Source organism: Rhinichthys klamathensis, unplaced genomic scaffold, assembly GCF_029890125.1.
Source record: "Rhinichthys klamathensis goyatoka isolate OS25496 unplaced genomic scaffold, OSU_Roscu_1.1 h1tg000595l_1, whole genome shotgun sequence".
Lineage (NCBI taxonomy): Eukaryota > Metazoa > Chordata > Actinopteri > Cypriniformes > Leuciscidae > Rhinichthys > Rhinichthys klamathensis.
Genome location: NW_026607051.1, coordinates 76,501 through 99,624, shown reverse-complemented (window position 1 = coordinate 99,624; position 23,124 = coordinate 76,501). Strand labels below are relative to the sequence as shown.

General features: G+C 44.7%; 1 protein-coding gene across 1 annotated transcript in view; it reads right to left on the bottom strand.

Annotated features, from left to right (window-relative positions):
* Window positions 1-15,592: 15,592 nt before the first annotated feature.
* Window positions 15,593-23,124, bottom strand: part of LOC130075655 (zinc finger protein basonuclin-2-like) — a 50,212-nt gene continuing 42,680 nt past the window's right edge. The window contains exon 3 of the mRNA XM_056240398.1: window positions 15,593-17,681. Coding sequence (XP_056096373.1) covers window positions 16,916-17,681 — 766 coding nt within the window. The 3' untranslated portion in view covers window positions 15,593-16,915. The remainder of the gene's footprint in view (window positions 17,682-23,124) is intronic.

The following is a 23,124-nucleotide window of genomic DNA, read 5'->3' as shown; positions in this document are numbered from 1 at the left end:
ATCCTGCAACACAGAATAAGACACAGAAGAACAAGCAGACACCAAACAAGACGCATGACAATTCTCACTCCAAGACATGACAGAGTTCTGACGCCAGTTTATGTGAGGGTTATGGAGGGTGAGCCAAGGGTGTCCCAACACCACAGGAACAAAAGCAGAGTCAATGAGGAGAAAATGGATTTAACAATTGTATGGGATCTATTAGCGGAAGCTAGTACGTTCGGGGAAGCATACACCCTGTGGCAATAGCTCTGAGTTAGATGCAGTGTGCAGCTAAGCAATGAAATACAGTGTGCTTCCTCAATCAACATGATTTCTGCTCCCGTCGGGATGATTCCATCGCTGTGGAGGTGAAGATGACAACTCCCATGATTCCTCACTCCTTCACGAGATCATCAAGCTACGATGTTGTCAGGCCCTGTCCCAAATGGCACCCTAAACTTTCGCGGTCTTCCTACGAGTACGCACTTTCTGCGGCAGTGTTGCAGTGTTGCTTAGAGCAACACTGCTTTGATTGTCGGGAAGAAGTCTGCTGCGGAGCTCGCATCAGTGCGGGGCTCGGCAAAAATGCGCATCGAGGGCGCATATCGACCGCAAAGGGGGTGCTCGCGAGCACCCTTCTGAAACCTTAAACGACAAATGGGACACCCTACCATCTCATGGACTTAACGGATGCGCGTACGTGGCAGCCATTGTAAGTCCACAAGACCGAAAGTGCATATGAAGTGTAAAATTTGGGACAGGGCATTAATGTTGAATAACAGACCTCTGCAGTGAAACCTACCTACTGTGTATTTAGCACAAGCATGTTACCGATAACCTGAAGCTTAAGCCACAAGCATATGCTAACTTTAACACAGCATGTTGCAAAATAATCAGATAGCATAAAGAAACAAGCATTTTTTACAATATAACCAGAAACCAGGTAGCCACTAGAACAAACGTGCTTCAATAACATCTAGGTTAGATAGCTTTTAGAACGAGCCTGTTTCCAATAGCAACCAGAAAGCCCCAAGAACAAGCGTGTTTCAATAACAACTCAGCCTTAGAACAAGCGTGTTTCAATAACATCTAAGTTAGATAGCCTTTAGAACAAGGTTTTTTCCAATAGCAACCATATAGCCTTAAGAACAAGTGTGTTTCCAATAGCAACCAGATAGCCTTAGAGCAAGCATGTTTCCAATAACAACCAGATAGTCTTAGAGCAAGCATATTTACGATACACTATAGCTTTAAGAACGGCATGTTTCCAATAGCAACCAGATATCCTTAAGAACAAGCGTGTTTCAATAACAACAAGATAGCCTTTAGGTCAAGCATATTCCAATACACTCTGGTGCTCTTCGGTCATTTTTGACTGAAAAATTTTACATTTGCTTTTTTTATTTTTATTTTTATTCATTGGAATGGTATGAAACTTGGTAAAGGTTTTGGCACTTTCTGTGTGAACACAAAGAAAAAATCATGGACATGATTCGAACAGGTTAAATGGTCCTGAAAAAAATAGTCACACTTGTACTCTTCGTGGCCAAAAATGACCGCATAGGAAATGAATGGGAGACAAATTTCACCTAGTGAAAACTTTTGGTACTGCGGCCAAATACATTCTTACTGAAAGCTTATTTTTTTAGATATCAGGCTCAAATTTTGAACACAACTTGTTTAGATTTATGGCTTTGATTTTCTCACAGTTTAAGAGTAAAACGTACTCGGTTACTAACGTAACCTCTGTTCTCTCTAGAGAGGGAACGAGTACTGCGTAATATCTTACGCTATGGGGAAAACCTCTTTTCCTCGAGATATTGAAGCCAAAAGTTATCCTTAATTTTTAATCAATGTAAAACGCTTTGCGGCAGCATGCAGACATAGGCGAGGCGGCTCGCGCGCCTATTGGCTGCCCTGCGGCAAAAGTAGCAGCCTATCGAGAGCGGCTCTGCGTGACGTCTTGACCAATGGGGGCACTTCGCGCCCATTTCGTCACGTCCCGCCAGAAAGGGCGTGGTCTCGCCCTATATAAGCAGGTCGATAGCTGATACAAACTGGTTTTCATCGCCGAAGCGAACCAGAGCGTATTGTAAGCACGGCAAGATACGCAATACTCGTTCCCTCTCTAGAGAGAACAGAGGTTACGTTAGTAACCGAGTACGTTCTCTTACGAGAGTATCTCTCGTACTGCGTAATATCTTACGCTATGGGGAACACAGTGTAACACGCCGTGCATACAGGGATCCAACACCAAAGTCCCAAGGGCAGAGGCCCGGGGCGCATGTAGTGCATAATCACCATAGACTCACAGAGAGTGAAGGAAGAGGGGCTAGAAGCGTCATTCCTTATAAAATAGCATCCAGAGGAGCTAATCATATAGATATTATACCACGCAGCCAGGGTGAAAACACTTTCAGCCTAAACTGGGTGGCCATACATGTGTCAACACTCGTGGAGCTGCTGTATCAGTCAGTGAGCGATACGCAGGCCAAACTCAGCATCTGGGCCGACACAGCGGGGCAGATCGCACTGAATTCTAGACCGCCAAAAGCTTACCTTGTAAGGCGGGGACCTCCAGGTTATAGTATTTTATAAATGTAGACGGCGAGGCCCAGCCCGCGGCCGTACAAATTATTTTGCAGGGTAATCCCGCTAGACCATGCCCATGAAGAGGCCACGCCTCTCGTGGAATGCACTCTGACACCCAAGGGACACTGCAGGCCCTTAGAGGTGTGAGCCAGCGCTATGGCATCGACTACCCATCTGGATAGGCTCTGTTTTGATGCGGCAAGTCCCTTAGAACGTCCGCCAAACAAAACGAAAAGCTGCTCAGTCTGTCTAAAACCAGACGAGCGGGACATATAAGCTCTTAGTGCCCTGACAGGGCAAAGGAGACTCGCGTCCTTCTCCTCATTGAGAACCGGAAGGGCGGACAGGGAAATCACCTGGGCCCTGAACGGTGTGTTGAGGGATTTCGGCACGTACCCGTGCCTAGGTTTGAGTATGACCTTTGAGTCATTAGGCCCAAACTCCATACATGACGCGCTTACCGAAAGCGCTTGTAAGTCCCCTATGCGCTTCACTGAAGCGAGAGCCATGAGAAACACCGTTTTGAAAGACAGATGTTTCATGTCTGACAAATGGATTGGCTCGAATGGGGCACCTTTCATGGCTTCCAACACCGTGGAAAGGTCCCACATCGGGACTGAAGGGGGCCTGGGAGGGTTCAATCTCCGAGCTCCCCTGAGGAAACGCACGACTAAGTCGTTCTTCCCCAGTGGCTGGCCAGACGCCGGTTTTGCAAACGTTGCTATGGCCGCCACGTATACTTTGAGCGTGGATGGGGTTCTGCCCTTATCCAGCAGCTCTTGAAGGAAGGAAAGCACTTCCGTAACCCCGCAGTCTACGGGTGAAAAGCCCTGAGCTTGACACCAAGCAGAGAACACAGACCATTTCGAGGAATAGAGCCGTCGAGTAGACGGAGCTCTAGCCTGCGTGATCGTGTTTAACACTCCCTCCGGGAGGTTAGCGGGTACCCGTTGATGGCCCATGCGTGCAGGGACCACAGATCCGGGCGAGGATGCCAAATCGAGCCCCCTGCCTGAGAGAGGAGGTCTCTGCTCAGTGGTACAAGCCACGGGGCAGTGCTGGCCAGCTGCATCAGGACTGGGAACCAGGTCTGGTTTGTCCAGAGCGGGGCCACGAGCAGCACTGGGCATCCGTTTTCCCTGATTCGTTCCAACACTTGAGGCAGGAGCGAGACAGGGGGAAAAGCATATAGGGGAACGCGGGGCCAGACGTGGGCCAGCGCATCCCTGCTCTTCGAGAAGAAGTTCGGACACTGAGCGTTTTTCATGGGACGCGAACAGGTCCACCTGCGCTCTGCCGAACGTTTCCCACAGCAGTTGGATCGTCTGCGGGTGCAGCGACCATTCCCCTGCTGGGACATTGTTTCTGGACAGTCTTTCTGGTCCCACATTCAGGTGACCAGGCACATGCGCTGCTCTCAGCGAGAGCAGGTTGTGCTGAGCCCAGACCAGAAGGCGTTCCGTCAACCTGTAAAGGTTTTGGGACCTGACGCCGCCCTGGCGATTTATGTGTGCCACCACTGACATGTTGTCCGACCGGACCAGGACGTGGTGACCTTTTATCTGGGGACAGAAGCACCGTAGCGCTTTGTCGACTGCTATCATTTCCAAGCAGTTTATGTGAAGGAGCTTTTCCCGTTCTGACCACAGGCCAGCGAACGGTCTGCCCTTGAGCAGCGCTCCCCATCCCGAGGTGGAGGCGTCCGTAGACACCACCTGCACACTCGAGGCGGTCCCCAAACTCACACCTGACTGATACCAGTCGGTTACTTTCCAAGGTTTCAGAGCTGAAACGCACTTTAGATCGACCCTGAGGCGAAACAGACCAGCGGTCCATGCCCGGGGCGGAACTCGCGCTTTCTGCCACATCTGCAGTGGGCGCATGCGAAGCAGGCCCAGCTGGAGTACAGAGGCTGCTGAGGCCATCAGGCCCAGCATTTTTCTGAAACCTTTTGAGCGGGACTATAGAGCCGTGGCGGAAGGAGTTCGCGACGCGCTGAATTTCTAGTCCGCGCTCCGGTGACAGGCGTGCTGTCATGGATAGCGAGTCCAGCACTGTTCCCAGAAAAGAAATTTTCTGACTGGGAGACAGCGAGCTTTTTGCCCAATTGACTGTGAGGCCCAGATGGCCCTGTGTTCTATGAGCTCTGAGTGTGATCGAGCTAGAATCAGCCAATCGTCCAAGTAGTTCAAAACTCGCATGCCCCGAAGTCTCAGGGGTGCGAGAGCCGCGTCCATGCACTTCGTGAATGTACGGGGTGCTAGGGACAGGCCGAACGGCAGGACTGTGTATTGATATGCCTGGTCCTCGAAGGCGAATCTCAAGAATCGCCTGTGATGGGACGCTATTTGTATTCGGAAATAGGCGTCTTTCAGATCTGTTGACATAAACCAGTCCTCTTGGCGATCTTGCGCGAGGATTTTCCTGGTTGTAAGCATTTTGAACTGGCGCTTCACAAGTGCTCTGTTCAGCTGTCGCAGATCTAAAATGGGTCTGAGACCTCCATCTTTTTTCGGTTCCAGAAAATATCTGCTGTATAGGCCCCCTTCGCTCTGAGCCTGAGATAAAGGTTCTATAGCACCTTTGCTCAGTAGTTTCGCTATCTCGGGTCGAAGTAGATGTGCTACTTCTGTTTTCACTGTGGATTTGACGCGCACCGTGTAACGGCGGGGGCGTCGAGCGAACTGTAGCGAATAGCCTCTTTTTATAGTGTTCAGCACCCATTCTGATACCCCAGGAAGCTGTGCCCACACTTTCGCGTGAATAGCTAGGGGTAGAATGAGATCTGGGCTCCGGCCATGACATAGTGACGGCAAGGGAGCTCCGGCGTGCTGTAACGCAGACACTGTGTTTATAGTGTTCAGCACCCATTCTGATACCCCAGGAAGCTGTGCCCACACTTTCGCGTGAATAGCTAGGGGTAGAATGAGATCTGGGCTCTGGCCGTGACATAGTGACGGCAAGGGAGCTCCGGCGTGCTGTAACGCAGACACTGTGTTTACAGTTTGTGAGGCGGGGGGCGCGCCGATCGCGGCGGGCAGCCTGGCCACGCTCAAATCCCTTATAGCAGTTTGCTGAGGGAGAGAGAGCAGGGCGAGCCCCGTGGGGCTCAACATGTCTGTGAGTGAATGTGGGCGTGGGACAGCGGGCACATTTACTGCACTGAAAACACCGTCGGCCTGAGCTGACTGAATGTGTGTTGGTTTTGTTTACAGAACCCGTGGGACATGTGGTGTGTAGTGTTTGTGGGCACTGAGACGTGGGCACATTCACTATGTTTAGTGCACAATCGACATGAGGCGATTTTGTTTGTGCGAGCCCTGCATTTTTGCGGGCTGTGTTTGTGTGTAGAAATGAGCACTGGGTTGTGGGCATTTTTATTACACTCATAACACCATCGGCTGTGGCCGGAACACCAGAAAATACACTGCTTATGTGATTTATCTGGGTTGCCGTGGAAACAGCATTTGTGTGCAGGCAAGCGGGCCGTGGTACTGGCTTGCATACTGCAAAATACACTGGAACAGTCGCATTTTCTGGAACTGAACGAGCGAAAAATTTCGGTGGAAGTCTGGCCGCGGCGAGACTGAAACACCGTCGATTTCCTAGGAGGCTAGGAAGACTTGTGTTGGTTTCGTTTTACAGAAACCGTGGTAGTGTTTGTGGGCACTGGGTTGTGGGCACATTCACTACATTTAATGCACAATTGACATGCGTCGATTTCATTTGTGCGAGCCCTGTACCGTGGCGGGCTGTGTTTGTGTGTAGAAATGTACACTGGGCTGTGGGCATTTTATTACACTCATAACACCATCGGCTGTGGCCGGAAAACCAGAAAATACAATGCTTATATGATTTTTCTGGGTCGCCGTGGAAACGGCATTTATGTGCAGGCAAGCGGGCCGTGGTACCGGCAAGTTTACTGCAAAATACACTGGAACAGTCGCATTTTCTGGAACTGAACGAGCGAAAAGTTTCGGTGGAAGTCTGGCCGCGGCGAGACTAAATTTCTATCTGATGCGAGAGCCGGGATCGAACACAGGTCTCTCGCGCGAAGGCTTTGGGTTCCGCCACTGAGCCACAGGGGAGAACTACATTAGCGCAAGCAGATAAGAGATTGTCATTACAGTTTTGTGTGTGTCGGCGTTTGTTTGCAGGTGTGCGTGTTATACAACAGGCTCATTGCTGCAATATTGACATTTTCAGCCGCTCAAACTAAGAAGAGCTAAAAAAAAAATGTTTGCGAAATGGAGATTAGTCCGGCCTCGGCAGGACTAAAACACACTCTTTCCTCATTTTGCCGGTGACGCACGCCCATGGGGGGCGGGGTAGATTTCTTATAACGTAAAGAAAGCTAGCCGCGGTTTTAGGGCTCGCGGTCTTGATGCTGGCCCGTTTCCCTGACGACTCGCGGACAGAAGGGGGGAGGTCCACAAAGCTCGCCCAGTCCTCACTGTCCGACGCCAGGATAGAGCAGCAGGTCTCCTCTACAGATGCAGCTATCTCGTCGTCATTAATGGCGGAAGCGGCGGCGGGCGGCGGCCGTTATCTGTCAGTGAGCGACTCGAGTGAAGCTGGTGAAGCTGGCGGGCGAACCGGTGAGCTTTCACGGGCTGGAGAAGGCTCGGGGACCCGCTGAGTACGGCGCTTTACGGCGCGGCACTGCAGCGGGTGGAAGTGCAGTCTCGCTGAAGGATGCCAGGCGAGTCCTCAGAGTCACCGTAGGCAATAGCTCGCAGTGAGGGCAGCCGCCGTCGGCGAGCGCGAGAGCTGCATGATCCTCTCACAGGCAGGAAACGCATCACATGGCGGTCCCCGTCGCTGAGTGTGGCTCGGCACGAGCCACAGGAGGATGGCATCTTTAAAAAGATGCGGCTCTTTTAGATGATAGACGTGTGAGTCACGGGGCGAGCACACACACACATACACACAGAGCAGAGTAAAGGATATATAGTACGCCGGAAAGCGCAGCAGGTATGGCGGCTGAAGGCGGCGAGGTGAAGGCCAGCGACTTCAGGCTCAAGGGCTCGTTCCGCTGAAGGCTTGCGTCGACGGCGCGGCTTCTCACTCCGGATCCAGCGATGCGTGTAGCTTCGCTGAAGAGATGAAAATCAGTTTGTATCAGCTTTCGACCTGCTTATATAGGGCGAGACCACGCCCTTTCTGGCGGGACGTGACGAAATGGGCGCGAAGTGCCCCCATTGGTCAAGACGTCACGCAGAGCCGCTCTCGATAGGCTGCTGCTTTTGCCGCAGGGCAGCCAATAGGCGCGCGAGCCGCCTCGCCTATGACTGCATGCTGCCGCAAAGCGTTTTACATTGATTAAAAATTAAGGATAATTTTTGGCTTCAATATCTCGAGGAAAAGAGGTTTTCCCCATAGCGTAAGATATTACGCAGTATGAGAGATACTCTCGTAAGAGAACATGTTTTTTAAAATATATATTTAATATTTACTATTTAATATAAAGATTTTTCATAACAATAAATGTAAAATTCTGTAATCTTTTTTACGTTCACTTTTTAAAACTTTTTTTCACTTCAGCAATAATCTGCCAAGTGTCATATTTGAAAAGAGATCAAACTTAAGTCTGTGCTCTAAAGCATTCAAGATTTACGTCAGTTTAAGTTGGAAATTTAATTTTCAGGTCTATGCTCAAAAAGTAAATAAATGGATTATAAATACAGCGAAAATATAATTTAGTACCATAAAATCCCCTACAAACACTAAATATTAAATAAAAACATTATCGAGCTAAAATATAATACAGTCATTTAATTGAAATAAAAAATTTCAAAAATCATTTTTGACCGACACACAAAGAGGACCAGAGGGTTAAGAACAACATGTTTCCAATAGCAACCAGATAGCCTTAAAAACAAGCATGTTTCCAATAGCAACGAGACGCTTTTAAAGCAAGCATGTTTTCAGTAACCACTCAGCCTTAGAACAAGTGTGTTTCAATAACATCTCGGTTAGATAGCCTTTAGAGAAAGTATATTTTTCTAATACACTATAGCTTTAAGAATGGAATGTTTCCGAGAACAACTAGATAGACCAAGCAGGTCCGATACCCGACAGAATCAACGCTGAACTGACTCAACTGAATAGCGACTATTAACGATGTCTTTTTAGAGCTGCGCCACAGCAGAAATTATTTGTTTGCACCACGAATCGTTATTTCCTATCGCTCACCGCAAGCTGCTTGAATCTGTGCTGCTTAGTGCTATAAAATAAAGGCGACTTGACTTGATAGGTTAAAGAACGGCATGTGTAACGACAAGCAGTTGCCAATGACACAGATGAGTAACACACATTGACAATATGATCGCATAAACCTAGCACAATGAAAATGACTACTGTAGATAGCCTAAGCAACACGGATAGCATTAGCAACAAGCATGTTGCCAATACCCTGATAGCTTTTAGCGAAGAGCATAAAAAGGAACTTAGCTTAAACTTCTCTTGATATCCTTCTTCATGCGTGGAGTGCAGATCTCATTGGCACTTTTTCTTGAGTCAGTCACGTCTGTATAACTTCAACGAGTCCAATGTCAATAATGCAGCGATGCTAGAAGCAATGCTAACTCAGGTCACTTCCAAATCAGGCAGCTTGATCAATGCGGCAAATTCGCGTGCTCAAGTCCACGAACTTGAATTAATCTGAGGTGAAATCCTTTTGGGGAACGAATTCCTCTCGCTAAATTCCGATTGCATGATTCCTAGTGATATGATGCGGTTTGCCTGCCGAATTTCGCAATTTAATTAGCTCCGGAGAAACGCGATAGCTGTTGATAATACTGAAGGAGCTTATATATGAATACAGTGATGGGTGTCGTATTCCTATAGGTAGGCGTGGATCAGCTGAGAGTCAGCTGATGCGAGCTTGACTAACGTGACCTGCAAAAACTAACACTAGGCTTGATTTTTTTAACCAAAATTTGAGGTTATCCGCTTACTTACACTTAAACATACCCGGGTATGTCACATAACCTGCTTTCTGGAATAGGCCCAGCTCCACCTGCGCATGTGGATCCCCTGGCTCTGCCTATGGCTGCTGATCTCAACTCTCCATCTCGGCTTGTCGCCCTGACTCCTCCGACTTGGGTCCTTCCTGTCTCGGCTCCACCAGGGACTATTGTGCTTACTGATTCCACCGGGCTCCCTCGGACCACCGGCTCCCCCTCGGTCGCACGTTGTCCATCCTTGTGCCACTTACCATTGGCTGTCTGTCTAGGCCTAAGGCTCCACCACCATCAGCTCTGTCATGGGTTTCCATCCTGGCTGGACTCTGGTGTGCCACCTGGCTCCTCCTGCTCCGTGCTTCTCCCTGGCTCCTCTCACCATCTGCACCACCCTGGTTCCTTTCTGACTTCCTCCTTCACCAGCCCTTCGTCCGCCCCCTGAACCCACTCTTCAGTCATTTTATGGCGCAAGGCTGTTCCTTCCTGGAGAGGGGCGTTCTGTCATGATTATGTTCAGTTAGTTTCATTTTCATGGACTTTTAGTTACACTTTTCAGTCACACGTTTCCTTTGTTCTAGTTTCCTGCCAGTCATTTGTCACCATGGACATTCATTAATTTTTCTGTTACAAACTTCCGCACCAGAACACAGAGGCCATCAGATGGATAGAGATTCTATTTATGTCAGTCTGACATATGTATATGTGAACATAAGCAGACCAGTCTTAGCCAAATCTAAGTTAATTTACAAAGATACCAAATGTCTCCTTATCTCTAGCTTTAAAGGTTCCAAGGTTGATTAACACCCTTTCCTGTTTATCAGTTTGTGCTGGGTACAGAAAATAGGAGTGATAAGTGCACAGACCATTACATTGTCTATTTCCCCTAATATTTGTCGACAACCATCTGCTTAACTGATCTCCCTCCACTTTAATTAAAAGGAATTCCCGTCTGGTTGAGGTCATTACAGCAAAGGCAGTGGATCTGGGAGAAGGGTTTGTTATGATTTCAGCTTTTCTTCTGCCCCCACCCCCTTAATTCTCACCTCTGCTACAGAATCCTTTTCACCACCCAGGATTCTTTATTACAGTACCTGTTCTTGTGTCTTGAAAAGAATATCCATTCATCTGAATTTCCAGTAATGCTTTAGAGTTTGTGTAAATAAGCACCCTGTGGTCATGCATGTTAGTTTGATTGGCTGAAGGATCAATACAGTGGTTTACAGTCTCTCTCTCTCTCTCTCTCTCTCTCTCTCTCTCTCTCTCTCTCTCTCTCTCTCTCTCTCTCTCTCTCTCTCTCTCTCTCTCTCTCTCTCTCTCTCTCTCTCTCTCTCTCTCTCTCTCTCTCTCTCTCTCTCTCTCTCTCTCTCTCTCTCTCTCTCTCTCTCTCTCCCTCCCTCCTTACCTTTATCTTTTCTCTAATTTAGGGTTCCCAAACCATAGATACGGTCCTTAGTGGGTCTGCTGTGCTTGCATCTTGGCCCTGGTCTCTGCTCTCCATCACTGTCCATTGATGTTTTTTTTTCTTACTCTCTTTCCTCCTGTCTCTTCTTTCTGTTTGTTAGAAGAAGCCGCATACCTCCACAGTTTTATACAAGACCGATGGCTTGTCAATAGCTTTAGCCAGCATTGCAGGCCTCACTGGTGTAGAACAGAATCAATACCATTCACTTAAAAGTCTAATACGTTGACATGCCCATCTTTGGCAAAGCTTGTGTAACCAAAAATTTGTTTGTACAAAGAATGAGAGGTAAAAGGCTACCTTAGTACAGTTCTGAAGAGTTTAATTCTTGGTTCAGATCTATTATGCCTCTTTCTGAAACTGATATTAATTTGTTTCTATAGGTTTTGAAATGAGATAATCAGCTCACTAATGCTCCTTAAACGTATGGTACAGATGACTTCTGCAGCTGTATCACTTTATTTGGCCTATTTTCTCACCAATTACTGCATTCATTTTAAATCAGTTAGTATTCAAATGATATGATTTATGCTATGTGGGCTGAGTGTGTAAGTATGTTGGTGTAAGAAAAAGGAATAGAATGAAACTCTTTATGGCACAATTGCTTTCCTTTGTAACAAACATGACTAACAGTTTTCTAGCCAATAATTTGTTAAATGCTATCACAATTATTTCATTTCTATTCTAAAATCTATCACAGATCATGGTTCAGGGTCTTCACAATGCCTACATATAAGTCTAACTTTATCACTAGGCAGTGGTGGTGGCATAATATGGCAGATCTATCCCCCCTGTGGCTGTCAGCCTTGATGAAGTGCTTCATAGAGTAATTATTTGGAGAGGGTTGCTAATTATGATGATCTTGCTGAACAGACAGCTTCTATCAAGCTTTCAGATCATCTCTCTCTCCCTCTCTCTCCCTCTCTCTCTCTCATGCCAATATTTTTCTGTCTTCAACTCAACATCTTAGCCAATTCATTGTGAAATATAATGACACTAATATATATTATTAGTCCCTTTAAAAGACATAAGAAATTAGTAATAAACAATATTGTAAGCAATTACTCACAAACAAATTGCATTTCATGTATTTTCCTGTCAGCTTTTCAGTATATCTGTTGAATTAAACAATAGCCATAATCAGCCCCTCATACTAAACTGATTTTCACTACTAAATTGTAATCCTACATAGTCTTAACAGCAGTCTGACATAAGCATAATTACTGAGGCTCTATTGAATCACTTGTTACACAAACCTTGACCTCCTTGCTGACTGTTCACAACACACTCTGTTCTATAGTGAAAGAGTCAGGCTAGGTCTTGATGTATTGGTTGTGCTTAATCGATGCTGTCTCATTGGGAACACAGTAAGTTATGTTGCAGGTCTGCTGGATGCCAGCAGTTCTGTGTCCCTTGTGTGGACCTGTCATCCTTGTGGCAGTGGGTGGAATGGTGAAAAAAAATCTTTAACAACCCTTGGATAATCAATAGCCTCAGTTCTATTATTCAACCATGTATTGACAGACACTGAATGAGAATGCAACGAGTGACAAAGAGCAAATGGGGCTGGACTCAAGCACACTCTCTCACGACATGCATTATGTTCCTGTTTGCATTGTTACTCATAAAAGTGATCCAATACTATTGAAATTGCATTATTTGGTATAGCACTTTGATATGATCAGTAAGTCAACATATGTTTTCACATTACTTTAACTCATGAAAATAAGTTAAGCAGTTTTCAACTTTTGTTTACAAGCTTTACAAGATACAACTCATTTTTTTTAAAGTCAGATTAAAATAATTAAAGTTTAAATGACTTATACAGTCAAGTTGATTGTACTTAAAAATTTAAGGCAGCACGTTTTTTACAATGTTTGAGGGACATCCTCATTTGTAAAAATGGTATGAAAAAATAAAGTATACTGAAATAAGCCATACATCCACTCTCCTTCCTTACAATGACTCATTCTGCTATTAAAGCAAGCAGATGTACATATAAACATAATTCATGTTTTTAAATAATTTCACATATTATTTGAGTAATATATTTGACATATCTAATGTGTTTGTAACCTAACTAACTAATCTGATTACAATTAGCATGTTCCTTACATGTTATTATTATTAAAGTCTAAAAAAACACTTATATAAAAACACCAATAATAATGACAGCAACCAAAATTTAAGCAGAATAATATTAATCCAACCAAACACAATGCTAACAGCATATACACAAGCTTGCATCTGTCATTTATTTTAAGTTTAGCTTTTGCCAGCTGTCTCTGTCTACTGAACAATGGCACAAAAACGCATTAAAGCAGATGTTGATTGCACATAATATGTCATACATGCCAGAAAATATTGTTGTATTCCACATAAAAGTTTGTTGTTTCCAAAATACTCAAGAAATCTATGCTTATTTTAAATCGAACTTTTAAGTTAAAACGGCAAAAATAGCAATATCTGATGTGACTTTCATAAATTTCTGACTTGCAAGAGTGCAAATATATATATTTGTCTGTTCCAAAAGAATAAAGTACTTCAACGTGCCAGTGACTCATAAATCTTTAATATAAAATTGTACAAGAGTTCTGATTTGTACAAAAAATCCATTTATACGCCAAAACCATATGCATTTTATGTCAAAAAAAGAGGTTATGGTACAAAAGATTCCAAAAATTATTTTTATTCAAGGAGGACATCATACGGTCTCAGTGGGTAAAAATAAACAATTTATACCTAGCGTAGCATTGTTAAGCTATCAATATCACCCTTTGTAAATCAAAATGTGAACTTCCTCTGATGTGAATGTACTTTTCTTCAGTGGCCAATAAGGACAATCAAACAAGACATCTACGCCAAACATCACATTAGATCAACAGAAAAGTTCAACAAAATATTTCAGGCTTATTTCTCATTGTTTGTGGTTGCACAACACAGTATAAATTGTACTAGTATTAAATTATGGATTTTTTTCATTGATACTTCATATAACTGATCACACTGATCAGAATGTTCCTCAGTATTTGAAATTTCAATGTTTGTTGATATCTTCTATTCTACAGTTTCAATTCAATTTTTTCTGTCTCGAAGAAACAGTATTAACACAACAAACTTAGAGATCACCTTTGCAAGATATTGCATTCAATGTTAATGGTCTGTGATGGCCCTGTCCTCAGAGCTGCAATGAAATATTTAAGACTCACTCAGACTCTTTTAGCCAATGGCTTCATGGTAAAAGCCTAACTCTGTGGGGACAATGCAGGACAGTAATGACTGTCCAATCCTGCTGTGCACTGGAGATCTTCTCTCATACCTCTCTCCTGTTAAATGATTGACCGTTTCCATTTCTTATTACTTGGCCATTTAATGTACTGCCTGATTTTTCAATGTACACATTTTTACAACCATCAGATAAATCTAATTCTATCAGAACCACAATGTGCAAGTATTCAGGGGATCAGATTTGGAAGTAATTTTCTTTCTCTTCAGTAGTTTAAAATTATGAGTTTCCCCCCCCTTTGTGTCCGTGCTGTGTCTCTCTAGAAGTCTTTGGTTCAACAGTCTAGAAAGTATGGGGCCATGAGGTTGATAACTTTCTTCACTTTGTGATATCACATTACCCATCTACCCATCTATTTATTATTATAATTATAATTATTATTATTATCATTATTTGGGTTTAAAATAAAGCACCAACCTTTGTCAGTCCTAAAAATGCTTTCTGTTTTGAGGTTAACAGGCCATAATGTTTCTGTCATTTTATTGACCAGTTATTGGTGCAAGAGTTACAAAGTAACTCAGAAACATTGTTTTTGAGGCAGTCAAATGCCTTTGAGGTGGTATTCTTTCATAGCCCTTTCAGATAGCAGATAGAAAGGAAAACATTGCTGTGACTCGCGGGAGAAACTTGGCTGTATGTGCTCAATGTTCCCCTCATATGGAATAAACAGCCAATAACAATTCCTTTTCTGTCTTGTGTGCCATCCAGTGAAGTTAAGCGTACACTATTAGCCAGTGTCCTAAAGGACCATCCACTGTGGCAGCAGTTGTGATGGGGGTAGGAGGTAGCAGGTAGAGTGGTGGCAGAGCAGGAGAAAACAGAGGAGAAGAAGAAAAGATAAAACCAGTAAAAGAGCTTTGGGTCTCTCCATGATGCAGTATTGTCAGCAACATTCACTGAATCACTGAATTTATTGAATTTCCACAGGTCAGAGGTGGAAATACCTCCAGGTTCTGTGTATCAGTACATTTTAATTATACACACTGCTGATATCACTGCTGATATAGTTCATATGTTCATATCTGCTCTTTTTCTCAGAAAATAACAGCAAGACTACTATCATCATAGCACATAAAGTAGGGAGCAAATTCGTCTTTGTCCAACATTAATGACCTTTTGGACTGCATGGAGTTCCAGTATTGTAAATTACATGTCATTCATTCATAATTATCTTTCATTTCATTTATTCCAATTGAAACCAACAGACATCAAAGGGCTAATTTGCATTCAATTAATTATTATAAACAGATACCTAGAAATAAATACTCATATCTACATAGCCTCTAACTGGTTCAAATTTAATAGTCCTTTGTCTTGTTATTGTGTGGCCAATAGACAATGCATGCCATGAACAAGATAATGATAAAAAATTTAAACAGTCAATGAATGTCTGGAAGTAATGCATTGGAGGAGATAGCAAACTACTGTAACTTCTTCTCAATGTAATTTCTTTTCATTGGGTGTTGGAACGTTGTCTTTGATTTTGGTCACAGTTTAGAGCCTCTCTTTTGTGGCACACTGAAAAGTCAATGGCATTTCTATATGTTAAAATTGCTCAAATTTATAGAGACAAAATAAATTACAGGACACATACTAACACTTTTAAAGTAATACTACATGCAGTAGAAAGATTATCTACCTAACCTCTGGGCTAGTTCAGCCTTTAACCATACACTTATACTCTTCAAATGTTTACTCGTCAAATGTTATGATCAGAGTCAGTAATACTTATTTACTGCATTCAAATGAATATACCTGAAACACTTATTAAATGGTATGAATATTGGGTTTAATCATGTCAAATGAGATTACTCTCATATAAAGATCTGGCACGTTTTCTTATAAAAGGTACAGTAATTACCATTTGGCACTGTATCCTTAAAAATGTCCTTTCCATGTTGGACAACCATCATTGTAAAGTGTTATCCTTGTAATATTATTACAAGTCCCACTAGTATAGTTGCAAAGTGCATTTTTTTTCTTTTCATTTTTTTTTACTAAAGCTATAAACATGAGAAAATAAAAAAGTACTTTGTTAGAGCTAAAGCATGCCAGCTCCATCTGTATATCTAACAGGTAGATAAAACAATTCACAAGTCACATATTTAACTTTTTTCTTTTCTAAAACTTTTTTTAAAGCCAATATAAATGAATCAAGCTAGGCAGATGCTACTTTGTCTTGATTACCTTACCTAATTAAAATGAAAGTATTACAGTAAAAGAAAATGAAAAACAAATGAACAAAATATCAACCATCAATACAACTGTTTCACACCAAAGCCCCTAACAACATTATTTACATATTTAAGCCAGTCATGCACTTGTATGGGATTCTTTTAAAAGCTATTATTACACAAATGCAGGATTTTTTTCCAAGATCATTTCTGCAGGCAAGAGTCACAAATAAGAGATTGAGAAGAAGTTTGTGTCAGGGATTGAGGGATCTATGGTGTTGTATTGTATGTTAAGTCCTTTGCTTCCAAAAACGGAAATGTCAAAAGGGCAAAATTCTGCTCTAACTTTTCATACTTGAAAAGACGTTTAAGAGGAATAATGCTATTTTCGTAGCAATATGGGACTGTTGTGGGGGGATGGAGAGGGGGTTGTTGTGTGGATGTTGTGAGGATTGATCTAATCAACCATTGTGGTATAAGGGGAATTTTTGTGTAGGTTGGGGTTCTGGCTATGCCTGTTTCTGCTTCTCACAGAAGAAAACATCATGTTACAGCCAGGTATTTTGCATTTGTGCATTTCACGCAGGTGGACAGTCTTGTAGTGCACCCGAAGAGTCCCTTTGTTACTGTACAGTTTGTGGCAGATGGTGCAAAGGATGCCTCCTGTACCATTACCTCCACTGGATGCCAAGATGGATGGTGAGAAGGAAGGGTCACAGCGCAGAATCCCCTCCTCTGTGCCTCCTTCTTTTCCTTCCTTCCTGGCCTCTTCCCCATCCTTTCCCTCCCTTGCCAGTCTCTGAGCCCCAGAACTAGGGTTGCAGTCCTCAGTTTCACTAGCACCCTCCAGGTCATCCAGCAGGATGCCATCATCGCTGCCCTCGTCAGACTCCTGTGAGGATTGCACACTGCCACTTGACTGTACGCTAGAGGCAGTGCTCAGGTCCAGCACCATGTAGTCATCATTGGGGCCATGGCAATAGCCATTGCTGTGTGAATATACTCTAGTGACTGGGGATCTCATTCCCTCGTGTCTTCTGCCTCGTGGTGGTCCACTGGCAGCAATTCCCACCCCCTCCAGTCCCAGGTGGTGGTCAGCATAGATCTTTGATAGGAACTCAGCACGCATATCTTTAGGCAAGGTTGTAAGCTGGGGGTCCAGGACAATGTCATCCAGCTCTTTGGTCAGTAGTTTGCGGTGCAGGTTGATGTTGGAGCTATGTCTGCAAGGAAGAGAGAACAGGGTTCCTATAGCAATTTATTTGAACTGAAAACATATATATATATCAAAAAACAAACAAACAAAAAACTACAGTGATTAACTGAACATGTTTTCACATTAATGTTGACAGACTCTCCTGTTTGTTTATTTTCTTTTCAGTAAATTTATACTAAATATACTTCTGAATATTCTGTACGACACTGATTGTGCTAATATCTTGCAGTAAAATTCTGTTGCTGCAAGATCTCCTATTACTAGGGCTGGAATGACGTATCAAAGTAATCACACTGTTTATCTTCATCCCTAATCCCTTGTCATGTTTCACACAAAACAACATTTTAGAGCAGATGCTAATGCTAGTATGGCAGCACCACTTAATACAAGCCTGCACATTATTAAGACTCACGACCACATTTAGTGACAGTATCAAAAATGGTAATGTCCATAACATTGGGAAGTTTTATCATAATTGAAATTGTTATTAAATTAACGAGTCCAATCAAGGCGTGAGTTCGTCCATCAGATATCTTAAACAACTAACAAGGACATTAAATGGTTAGTAACCCAGTGCAGAGAGTTTGTTTGAGTTGCGTGCCTCACAGCTCGCACCAATTGCAGCTCCGTTGGATCTGCGGTTGAATGCAATTATATGGAAGTAAAATAATGACAAATGTTTTTGAAACAAAAAAGCTTATGGGCTGAAATTCAACATGGTTGTATATTTAAGCTATGAATATTTCAATTCAAAACATTTCACACACTTTTTCATTTTTAAAAATTCAATAATCCATATTCACCTTTTAGATTTCATTTCCAAAATATTATTTATGACTGCAAGTCATTCTCTTCAAATGTTATTGAAGTTAGAAACGTGTGTACCAATGTCGTATGTAACTTTAGAGACGCTCCCTAAATGTGCGAATACCGAATATCTATGCAGTGTCAAGCCAACTTTATGCCAGTATTTCACTGGTAATCGCTTAGCGTGAAACTTTGCACGTTACGTTCATATTCTGAATTCCCTTGTCTAGTATAGTCTACATCCCCAATAAGGTGCAAGTTTGGTCTTTTATATCACTGTATTAGTCCATTAAGCGTTAAGTGTCCTGACCGCAGGGGAATCCTGGAGAATGACTTATTGAGGGAATCCCCAGTTCTGCAGCTGGTGATATGAAGTTAAGTAAACTAAACAACCGAAGAGAAATATATGTCTACTACCTCAGATTTAACGTTTTATCTGTACATCAGCATTGGGGAATAACATTATAATCTTGTTCACGGTAGAGAAAGCTGCTTACATGTGCAAAACTAAATGTGAAGACTTAAATGTAAACACAGCTTTTATGTCTTTATCAGCTTTTACATAGCTTTACTGGCCCTGATCATCATCACAAACTTACAGCTTGCTCCATTTCTGTAAATACGTTTTTATGAATGAATGAGTCTCTCACCCGTTGCTCTATAGTTCCCTTTCGAGGGAACTCGCGATGCGTCACTTGACGCTTTGGGAACGCCCCCAGCGTGAATGCGTCTGAGCATCAATGTCAACTAGTCCAATGGAAAGAATGAGCGTCACGGGCGGGTGACGTCATGACCAGGAAGGCATAAGAGCACATCCGGTGAAACGCGGCATTAGCTTCTGTGTCTCAGCAAGCGATCTGTGTTACTCTGTCTCTGTCTATTTATTGTTGTCTGTTCGATATTATTGGGAAGAGTTATGGCGAAACAACTTTACAAACTCTGTGCTTCTCCCTGCCCGCGTTATTTAACGGGTGGGGACACACACGAGCTTTGTGTAGTTTGTTTGGGAGTGGAGCATGCGGTATCAGCCTCCGAGGGCAACATTGTGAGAAGCTTTCGCTTCGCATGCTCCACTCCCGCCTGTCACTTTTCGAGGAAAGTGGCCAGGCTCGCGATCCTCGGGGTGCAGGACACGTGTCTGCCGAGGCAGCGCGGAGAATGCATTCCTGTGGATCGCGAATAGGATCTCGTTACGGGGTTGGAGACGGGTCCGCGGATCTTATCTCCTCCCTTTCCACGAGGGATCCAGTGCTCTCTCTCCGGTCTCGGAAGCCCGCGCTGCGGTCTCTTCCGCCCGGGGAGAGAAATCAATGCTTCAGTGCTCTACCTCCGAGGAGGTAGATGTGCTGGGCATTGAAAGTGTACACAATCATGGGGGAAGTGGATTTGCCATCTCTTCCCCAGCGTATGAGAATTATATATAGCCTATATATATATATATATATATATGATAGTTTATATATTGTATATAAAATAAAGTGTATATATATAAAGAATGTATATAAAAAAATATATATATAATAATAAGCTGGTGGAGGTGTTTACTAAGGCTGTAGATAAATTAAATATTTAATGGCCAGCAGAAATAAGGGGGCACTCGTCCTTAAAATAAATTGAACGAGTTTCCTTCCCTCTATTTTTCCACCTCCATCACGGGGCCTTCCATTTTTTCCGATCTGCACAGCGAGCTGTCTATATCATGGAAAAAGCCTTACTCATTTTTTAGCCCCACATTCATGTATATTCAGATATTTGGGGGTTAAGAGAGTATGGCTATGGGGCAATACCCCGGGTAGAACAGACACTTGCGAGCTATGTCTCCCGGTTCAGTATCGTCCCTGAAGGCGTCGGCTTCTCTCACTAAACCATTAAAGAAAACTATTTTTTAATCTAGTGGGAAAAGCATATATGGCAGTGGGTCTAGCACGAGCCTGCTTGCACACTATAGCAGTGCTGCAAGCATATCAGGCTGACCTGCTGTGGTATTTGGACAGAAGTGAGGGAGTTTGGCCCGATGTGGTTTGAGAACTTCGTCGGGCCTCAGATTTATCTCTCAGGGATGGCAGCCAAAGAAATGTGGTCACTGAGAGACACCTCTGGCTCAATTTGATGGGAATCATGGAGAAAGATACAAGATAATCTCTCCCTCGCTATGTCCAACCCACTGGGGCTGCTGGGCGTGAGCAGCTCCAGCCGGCTAGTTTCTCATACACAACACAGCAGCCAAAGCCTTCAAAGCAGAAGCCGGATCCGAGGACCGTTCTTCATGCTGAGAAGGCTGCGGCTCAAAAGAAAAGGTCTGGCGCCACGGCGTCAGACCGGTGAGGGCAGCCCCAACCGGGGTGGAATGGTGTACACCTCATTATACGGTGCCCTTTCCATCTCTGTGCCCTCAGGGGACCGTTCTGCCAACCCCGCCACCCTTGGTGCTTCGGGGCGCAGCGTTCTCCAGCGAGCTTCTGGCGCAGCGTCAACTCGACATTGCGTCGGACTCGCGCCCTCTGAGGGGGGTTCGAAAACATTCACGAAGTGTATAGACGCAGCTCTGGCCCCGCCAGGCTGCAGTGTATACGCATTCTGAATTGCATAGTTGACTGGCTGATTCTAGCGGAATCAGAACAGTTAGCGGTTCGGCACCGAGGTGTCGTTCTCGCTCATATGCAGATGTTGGGGTTGAGGCTCAATGCCAAGAAGAGTGTGCTTTCTCCAGTACAGAGAACCACTTTCCTTGGTGTGGTATGGGATTCAGTGACGATGCGGGCCACTCTGTCGCCCGTTCGTGTAGCTGCTATCCTAACAGCCACAAAAGAGCTGAGGCTAGGCCAGTCACGCACTGTAAAACAGTTCGAGAGACTGTTGGGTCTTGTGGCAGTAGCGTCCAACGGGATACCTTTTGGCCTGCTGTACATGAGACCTTTGCAGTGGTGGCGCAGGACCAGAGGGTTCTCCCCGAGGGGAAACCCACTTCGTATGATCAAGATCACGCGGCCGTGCCTTCGTGCCTTGGTTATATGGAGGAAACACTGGTTCTTAACCCAGGGTTCGGTGTTGGGAGCTCTTTGCCATCGAGTTGCTATCTCGACAGATGCTTCCCTCACCGGCTGGGGAGCGGTATTGGAAGGCCGCTCAGCTCAGGGCTTGGGAGGAGTCATCATCTCGCTTGGCACATGAATTGCCTAGAGATGATGGTCGTCTTCAATGCGTTGAGACATCTCCTCCCAGACCTGAGGGGCCATCATGTGTTGTTCTGAAACAGTGACTGTTAGGCCTCAGGGCAGCAGCGTTCAATGTGATACCCTTTGACCTGCTGTACGTGAGACCTTTACAGTGGTGGCTCAGGACCAGAGGGTTCTCCCTGAGGGGAAACCCACTCCGTACGATCAAGATCACGCGGCAGTATCCCCGCGCCTTGGTTATATGGAGGAAACTCTGGTTCTTGACCCACAGACAACACGTTGGTGGCCTATTATTTTGGTCCCTCAGGAAATTACGCTGTCTGAGGGCAGTGTATATTCCAGGGGGGCCAGAATATTGGAGCAGACACCCTGTCGAGGCAGGGGCTGAGGCCAGGGGACTCCACCCCGAGGCGGTGGAGCAAATATGGGAGTTTTATGGCCAGGCAGAAGTGGATTTGTTCTCGTCTCAGCATACGACGCACTGTCCACTCTGGTTATCCCTCACTCAACCAGTCCCCTCGGGGCTGGTTGCTATGGTGCAGACGTGGCTGAGGCTACGTCTGTACGCATTTCCCCCTGTTGCTCTGCTCCCAGGAGTTCTGGAGTGATTCCGCGAGGATGGAATAAGCCTATTTAGTAGCACCACCCTGGCCGAGCTGAATTTGGTTTGCGGACCTAATTTTTCTCCTCGACGGACCTCCCTTGGAGGTCCCGATCAGGAGAGACCTTCCGTCTCAGGCAGGGGATGCAATATTGCACCCCCGGCAGGGGATTTGGAAACTGTGGGTTTTGCCTCTGAGGGGGCCCAACTCATAGAGAGTGGTCTCTCAACCGAGGTTGTTGAGACCATTCTAAGCTCCAGAGCTCCCGCTACGAGGAAACTATATTCACTATTTCGAGAGTTTTTCACTTCTTGGTGTTACCAGCGTCAGTGGGATCCGGTTAACTGTTCAGTAAACACAGTATTCGAGTTTCTGCAAGAACGCTTTGTATCAGGTCTATGTCCTTCCACACTTAAGGTATACGTGGCGGCCATTGCGGCTTTCCACGCCCTGGTGGGTAGTACATTTTTGGGTCGAGACCCCCTGATCACTCGTTTCCTTCGTGGCACTTTGAGGCTGAGGCCTGCAACTTGCACTAGGGTGCTGGCTTGGGACCTTGCAATAGTTCTAGAAGGCCTATCTGGGGCTCCCTTCGAGCCCTTAGATTTGGTCTCAGAGAAGTTCCTTTCTTTTAAGACTATTTTCTGCTAGCTATTTCGTCCCTGTTAGAGTCAGACCTTCAGGCCCTTTCGGTCCCCACCTGCCTTGAGTGCACCGGGGATGGCCAAGGCATTCTTACCCGAAACATGGATATGTTCCAAAGGTGCCTACCATTATTCCGAGGCCTATTGTGCTGCAGGTTTCTGTCCAACTTTTACATCTGCGGACCAGGAAAGGCTGAACCTCTTGTGTCCAGTGCGAGCAC